The sequence below is a fragment of the Cryptomeria japonica genome, chromosome 7, assembly GCF_030272615.1.
Source record: "Cryptomeria japonica chromosome 7, Sugi_1.0, whole genome shotgun sequence".
In the NCBI taxonomy this organism is placed as follows: domain Eukaryota; kingdom Viridiplantae; phylum Streptophyta; class Pinopsida; order Cupressales; family Cupressaceae; genus Cryptomeria; species Cryptomeria japonica.
Genome location: NC_081411.1, coordinates 260,919,336 through 260,927,547, shown reverse-complemented (window position 1 = coordinate 260,927,547; position 8,212 = coordinate 260,919,336). Strand labels below are relative to the sequence as shown.

At 34.6% G+C, this 8,212-nt stretch overlaps 1 protein-coding gene across 1 annotated transcript; it reads left to right on the top strand.

The window, feature by feature from the left end:
* The first annotated feature begins 4,873 nt into the window (after window positions 1-4,873).
* LOC131030024 (GDSL esterase/lipase At4g10955) lies at window positions 4,874-6,539 on the top strand. The gene is made up of 2 exons (XM_057960705.2): window positions 4,874-5,105; window positions 5,257-6,539. Exons 1-2 carry the CDS (start codon window positions 5,044-5,046, stop codon window positions 6,281-6,283), a joined length of 1,089 nt encoding a protein of 362 aa, XP_057816688.1. The 5' UTR covers window positions 4,874-5,043; the 3' UTR covers window positions 6,284-6,539.
* Window positions 6,540-8,212: the final 1,673 nt, after the last annotated feature.

Here is an 8,212-nt window from a genome sequence, read left to right as displayed (position 1 = left end):
CACTTTCAAGACAAGGCAATCAATTTGTTCTTTTAATCCTTTCAATTTAGTGATTTGCTAACTTCTATTTGGAGATGTTGCTCCAAAAAGCATGGTGTTCTTTTTAACTCTTTATAGCAAAGTGTGTATTTCCAAAACCTTTGAAAAATAAACCTGGTCAACAAAGTAAATCATGATGTTGGTCAACAAAAGGAAAATCGTGAAGTCAATCCTTAATGAAAACTCTTTTTGCTTTGCACAAAATAATGAAAGTGAGATTCTTTTTATCCTTTTGCAAAAATGAAGTGAGTTTGTTTTATGCACCAAAGGAAAATGTGATTCTTTTTACCCTTTGCAAACTGAAAAGCAATTTTGTTGTTCTTTTTAAGCCCAAATTGAAATGTTTTCCCTAATCTTGCAAGAAAGAAAAGTGTTTGATTTGTTGTTCTTTTTATCTTGCAATGAGATTATTTTTAAGACCAAAGGAAAATGTAGTTGATTTTAAGCCCAAAAGAAAGATGAGGTTCTTTTTATTCCAAAGGAAAAATGAGTTCTTTTTATCCAACTTTAAAAAGCTAGAAATAAATCACAAATCCTAATTCTAACTCCTCCAACCTACAAGAAACTGTTAAAACCTGCAAAGAAAGAAGTTAGTGAAAAATTAAAACCTTTGGTGGACTTCCACACGCTTAATCTCAAATCTTGGTTACAAATTTTACAATCCTGATCCTGAAATGCCCTGAAATTTGACTAAGTCTGAAATTTGGAGGATCTTCCAAAAACTAGATTTTGCATTATAACTCCTAGAGGTCTGAAACCCCTCTCAAACATCCTGATAACATATATGGAATATACATTAAAGTATAAAAAAGAGAAAAGAGAAGAGGAAATGTCACTATATGGAATAGTTCAACTTCCCAAGGGATGTTCCATTGTTCTCTATCTCACAAGACCCCTCAAGCCAATGTCTTTGCTCTCATATCATTGAGCAAAGTGACTTAGGGATTACAATCATGAGAATGAGGGATGTTTGATCAATCTAACATGAATGCAATCCTTAATGTGCATGATATTAACAAATATGAATTAAACTAACATGTATATGATGATAAGATGAAAGGACTAGTAAAAGAACTATCCTAACATGATACACTAGCTTAATATGATTATTATGATAAAGAGAAATACTTCTAAAATGCTTATTAGATTATTTTTATTCAAAGAGAGACTAAAATGCTTGATAAAAATGAGTATAGATTAGATGCATAAAACTTGGATTCTAGAATGATAGAAGAATGACCCTATTTATAAAGAAAATAGGGCAATGAAGGGTCAAGATTGGATAATCTTAGCAAGGGCCAGGATTGAAAGTTATCAATCCATGCACTCAATTCTCACTAATGAAATGGTGACAATTGTCAATAAGAGACTGCTTGAGAGGGGATGTAAGAAGCATTAAATGCTTGAGAAGACCTCATGGTTACCTTAGGAGGTAAGGGTTAAGGTTAGGTTAGGTTAGGATTACCCATTGGATAAAGCTTTTACCCAAAGGATAAACTCTTGTGCAAGGGTTAAAGGGGTAACCAAGATTAAAGTCATCAATTCTTGATGAGACCCTTGGGTTAGATGAAGGTTGAGTTATAGAGAAAGTCTCTAATCATGCAAGAGGGTTGAGTTAACCATTAATGGTTTGGAAGACTTTCAAGGTTAACTTGTTGAAGAAATAAGCCTTTAATGGTTATTGAAGACTTTAAGGGTTTGAGAAGTGACCGCCCTTTGCTTAGGATTGTGATAATAATTAGGAGATGGATTAGGCTAAATTGGAAGTGATTAGAAGAATCTAGAAGGGGGTTTAGAGAGGCAAGTGGGATATGTAGGAAAATGCAAGTGGGTGGGGAAAATAGAATATTTAAAATAAAATAAATTTATTTCAATTGTGGTTGCAACTTGCATTTGTAGGATTTTGCAAGTGGGGGATTTAATTAAATGTAAATTTAATTAAATAGGCTCGAAGGGAGATTTAATTAAATGTGAATTTAATAAAATGGCTTAGATAGAAGAAGGGTATATTAATTAAATCTTAATTTAATTAATAGGTGATTCGAAGAATAGGGATATTAATTAATAGGAAGAATTAAGAATAATTAAATGAATAAAATTCACTTAATTCATTGTGCAACTTTTAGGTGTCTACATTTTGCCCCTCTTTGAGTTAACGTGTGACCACATGTTGATTCAAAGAAAATTTGTCAGATATGATGCTTGTGTCGAAATGTTGATATGATGTCGTGTGTCAAACTGTCGATATGATGCCCTAGATTTGATGAATGATATTGATGATGCCCCCTCGAGAGATGAATCAAGGATTTTATTTTAGGTGTCTACAGTATGCAAACAAATAGACCAATATTTTTCTTAATTGACTTTCTAAACCTCTTTGGTGTACCCATTGCACACCAAGGTGTGATCGCTAGTTATAAACATATTTAATATTATATAATTTAGAAAAGTATATTTAATATTTTTATGCCGAAGGCATCTCCTAATACGAAATGGACTGCTTGTTTTTTCCCATCAACGGTTGAAAATCACAGTAAGACAATGCAAGATGATATGAACATTTGCAACCGTTAGATTCATTGTGAACTTCTTCGTTCCCGTTATTTGTCATCGTTGCTTTCCCTCGTTACCATTTCCCCCGTGTATCTCCATGTCTTCTTTTTTGGATGACATTATTACCGCCACCATTTTAGCGTTTGCGAGAAAAAATATTTGGAGTAGAGTAAATGCACTTAACTGCTGCTAGGGATGTCATGGGAGACAGACATTTGTAGTCCATTGTCCTTCCCTAGTTAAATTTTGTCCTTTAACCAAACTTAATCACTCCAACTATAATATCTGACAATCATCCTCTTGCATTATAGTTTTCACTGTTTCTGTGCAAAAAAATCCCGAACACATTACAAACCCGTTTCCATTAGAGATGGAGATAACTGCCAAGGGAAACTGTAAAAAACTAGCTATCACATTTAAGTTTTCTTTTTTTTATTCAATATATTTAATAAGTGCGTTGAGGAGCTCAATGAGTTCGCTTGATGATAGGAAAAACATCACTTTTTTATTTTAATAATTATTAATGTTTTTGAATAGTTAGTGATTTTATTTTTTAAAATTTAATAATTTTAATATAATTTTAATATTTTTATTCTTTTATATCTATAATGTTTATATCATTGGTAGCAATTTTTGGTGATGCAAATAAAATAATTAATTATTAATTTATTTTTTGTTAATAATTTTTCTCATTCATATATACACATACATATATATAATATATTTTTTTTACTCAAATCTTTTCTAGTTATAATAATAGAAACCATATATATATGGTTTCTAATATTATAACCAGAAAAAATTGAGTAAAACAACCCATATATATATATGAGGTTTCTAATATTATAACAAAAAAAGATTGAGTAAAAAAACCCATATATATATATATATATATATATATATATATATATATATATATATATATATATATATATATATATATGAGGTTTCTAATATTATAGCCAAAAAAGATTGAGTAAAAAAAAAGAATATTATATATATGTATATGTATATATGCATGAGAAAAAAATAAAATAATATATATCCCTCTCCCTCTCCCTCATTATAAATTGACCTATCTATATGTATCCCCCCTTCTCTCTCTCTCTCTCTCTCTCTCTCTCTCTCTCTCTCTACCTTACTTTCATCTCACCTTCTTTAACTCAACACATGTCTCCCTCTCTATATCGATCCATCTCTCCCTTTCTCTCCATCTCCCTCTTCCTAAACCTTGATATCTATATCTCTTTGTCTCTCTATATTTCTCTCTTCATATTTATTCTTCAATTTATCCCACTACTTCTATATTATTATCTCTCAATCTCTTTCTAGCCCTAAGTCTCTTCCTCTCTCTACCTTTGTATATCATCTCTTACCCCTATCTTTATCTTTTTATCCATTGCTCATCCTCTCTCTTTGCCTCTCTATATACTCATCTCTTCTATCTCTATCTTTATCTCTCTCCTGTCTCTTTATCTCTCACTTTCATCTCCATATCACTATTCTTCTCCATATTCATATCCATCTCAATCTCTATCTTCCTATCTATCTTAATCTTCTAACTCTATCTCCTTACTCCTTTATCTTTCTCTCACTCTTCCTCTATCTCTCTCTTTATATCCCTATATCTACCTCTCTCCTTATTGCAAACAAAACATAAGCCTATTGGTAATGGAGCTTGATTATATTCCCAGTTTAAAGGTTTTGTTTGATTGTATTTGTCCATTTAAGTGGATAAATAGTTGATCTTTGTTGAATAAACAATATTATTTATTAAATGATTTGCTAATTGATCTCATGTGTTGCACAAATATATGAAAAAAAGACCAATTTTTTTTTAATAATCATTCCACATCTATTCAACGTACCTATTGCACACCAAGATGCAATCACTAATTCTATATATTTTAAATAGACTTAATGATGAAGAACTTGTACTCTTAAAAAAGAGACACAAGTTTATATCGTGCATTGTGTAGACCCTATATAAGACCCATGGCCATGATGGACTATATAAGAATCAATTGTGCTTTAATTTTAAGCTACAGGAATTTGACGAATGTCACTTTGGAATGTTTCCTAAAGGCGCAAATCTCCGACCGGATATGGTGCCACTCATTCCCCAGATCTTGGAGTGTATTCCATAGAGCTTGGAGGAGCCAATTAGTGTTGCGTTATGAACTTATGTGTAATAGACTTTGGATTAAACATAAACTTAGTTATTTGACTCAAATTAATATTTATTTTGACTTTAGTTTTTAATTAAAGAATTCACAAAGGGATTTAGTGTGGGGCCTCCGCAAAGTGTCCCAAATGGGTTGAAGCTTTTCCATGGCGACAGAAGCCAAATGTGCAGAATATTTTATCTTCCTAGAAAATAACGCAAATTAAGCTTGGAAAGCTATAGAAGACTGCACAAAATCGACAGGCCATAAGAGCTCAACAAATGAAATGGCGAGCGAGCGCCAGATCTTCAAGCTTTCTGGCCCTCGTCATCTGACTACCGTCGACTGGTAAGCAAAATCATACAAATTTATACATTAAACAAGTAACATTCCAAAAAATTGTTACCGAGTCCAAATCTCTCTGGTACTGAAACAGAGCTGTATTGTGCTGACTGCTTTCAAAACCGGTGGTGGGTTTTCTGTTCTGTTCATTGTTCAGGTCGGATCCAGATCACAGCCGATGCGTAGCCGCCAGTCTAGTGCAGGGCGTGGTCGTGCAGGAGCGAGATCGGCAAGAGAACAGGCAGGGCACGGATGCTCAGGCTGAAATTTGGTGGAGCTTCTTCAAATTCAAGCTAATTCAACCTCTGTACGACAGCGCCGACGGTTCCATCTTCGGATCTGTTTACAAATGGAGCAAAAAAGCTGCGGGTCTCTCTTTGCGCCCGGCGGGCGCACCCAAAATAGTGGTGGCTTTCCGAGGAACGGTTAAAACCCGCGGATCACTGGCCAGAGACCTCTGCCATGATCTCCAAATTCTTACAAATCGACTGCACACAACGGCACGCTTTCACACCGCCTTCGAGGCCGTGAAAACCAGTGTTGACAAGTACGGGTCTGAAAATGTGTGGATCGCCGGGCATTCTCTCGGCGCTGCCATGGGGATTTTGGCTGGACGGAAAATGGTTGAAGAAAAGGGGCTTTTTGTTCAAGCCCATCTTTTCAACCCGCCTTTCATTTCTTCGCCCCTGGAGAAGATTAACAATGAGAAAATAAAACGGGGGTTAAATTTTGCAGGTAACTTGGTTAAGGCCGGGCTGGCTATGGTGCTTCAGGACAAGCACGCCCAGATTGAAGCCCAGAGAACTTTTTCTGTTCTGCATAGGTGGGTTCCTTGCCTGTATGTTAATGCTAAGGACGATTTGTGCTCGGGTTATGTGGGGTATTTCCGTAACCTAACGGCGATGCAGCAGAGCGGGGCGAGTGACATTGTGGGTCTTGCGCCGCAGCAGCCTATCTGGGTAATGGTGGTTTCTGCATTTGGGAAAGAGGCTAAGGCAGGGCATTTGATTCCTTCTGCTAGGTTAACCGTGAATCTCAGCCCGGGGTCTGATTTTCAAGCGGTGCATGGGATTCATCAGTGGTGGGCGCCGGATATCAGGATTGAATGCACTGAGTTTAGGCTTGGGGCAGAGAAGACATCAGGAGGACTGCTTACAGGACAAAGGAAATTTGCCATTGCATGATGACTTCAATAGTAATCAGGTCTGGAATTTCAACTAAGATATGCCTTTCACTTTAAAACCCAGTTGACAGCTACTATTTCTACTTGGATGCCGCTTTTTTCTCATGATAAATTGGAGTATGATTATAAATGTTGATAAAAAACGTGTTGACAGCTACTATTTCTACTTGGATGTCACCTGTTATGACAAATTAGAGTGATTATGTTGATGCAAAAATTATTAATCTAATTACAGCTACCACTTTTTTAAGGTTTTATGGGGAGAAAGGGTTTATCTTCTGTTGAATTCAATTAGTTTGTCTAATTTTTGTTATGGATATATATTCGATCTTGTGTTTTAATTGATATCAGAATTGGGATATGTCTTCTATTTTTTCTACTTCATGAGTTTTCTATTATCTTGATGATGGATCACAGAGTGTGATCCCAAATGTTGATGCAAATAAACATACACAATCTAATCCAGAAACAACAACTATTATAAATTGTAAAAAATTTCTTCTCTTAATTGTTCTCTTATTTCAACTGTTTCACCAGGTCTTGCATTCAGTCTTGTCTTTGGGTTTTGCTACACTCAAAGGTCTTGCATTCAGTCTTGTCTTTAGATTTGGCAACACTCAAAAGCAACTATTTCAAGAAAACGGTTAAACAGTTGAACAAAAATATACTAACATTAGTTTTAAATATACCACACCTAGTACATTTTTGTCGTCTACATAGACATTACGGCTATGAAAAAGTGAGTTTTGGGCCACTCAAACTTCAATCATATATCTATTTACCTTCCATGAAAATGGAATCTTGTAGACTTTATGGGAGTGGGCCAACCTCATAAATTCTAATTACAACGTGGCTACATAGACATTACGACTACTACAGTAATCCATATATCTATATAATTGTGATGAAATGAATTTCAATTGTATATGAAAAAGTGGGTTTTGGGCCACTCAAACTTCAATCATATATCTATTTACCTTCATTTTCATTGAGAATGGAATCTTGTGGACTTTATGGGAGTGGGCCAACCTCATAAATTCTAATTACAACGTTTTTACAGGCGAGTGCCCTCGAATTTTAAAATTAACTGCCAATAATTATAAACAGTGTCACAAATCTTACTGTATTTTTACTGTTGTGTGCACTGTAGAAGTAAGGTAGGGTGGGAGTAAGCATGTGGCTCTCCATTGAGAATCTGGATTAAATATACACAGCTATAATATTTGAAGATAAATTCTAATTACAACGTTTTTACAGGCGAGTGCCCTCGAATTTTAAAATTAACTGCCAATAATTATAAACAGTGTCACAAATCTTACTGTATTTTTACTGTTGTGTGCACTGTAGAAGTAAGGTAGGGTGGGAGTAAGCATGTGGCTCTCCATTGAGAATCTGGATTAAATATACACAGCTATAATATTTGAAGATAAATTCTAATTACAACGTTTTTACAGGCGAGTGCCCTCGAATTTTAAAATTAACTGCCAATAATTATAAACAGTGTCACAAATCTTACTGTATTTTTACTGTTGTGTGCACTGTAGAAGTAAGGTAGGGTGGGAGTAAGCATGTGGCTCTCCATTGAGAATCTGGATTAAATATACACAGCTATAATATTTGAAGATAAACGTGTTCATTGAATATTGAGGAAACTCCAAAGAATATGTCTCATCAGGATGGATTGGGTCATCGACAGTTTTGTTTTACGATTATCGAGGGTAACTATCAATTGTATGATATAGTTGGAGGATTTATAGAGTAGTTATTGCTGAAGATCGGACCCAAGGGAGAATTAGAGGGAAGAGCACCCATCATACTCATGTTATCCATGTTCTAGTTATGATTTCTTTCTTTTTTGTTGGATTAATTTTTTAATTATTAATTTTAAAAGAAATTTAAAAATGATATGAATCAATAGTCGTCTATTTTA

Bases quoted from the DNA above. Each gene is read 5' to 3' on its own strand.
- LOC131030024 (XM_057960705.2), top strand. From the start codon at position 5,044: ATGGCGAGCGAGCGCCAGATCTTCAAGCTTTCTGGCCCTCGTCATCTG. The intron at 5,106-5,256 runs GTAAGCAAAATC...TTCATTGTTCAG, and splicing joins CATCTGACTACCGTCGACTG to GTCGGATCCAGATCACAGCC.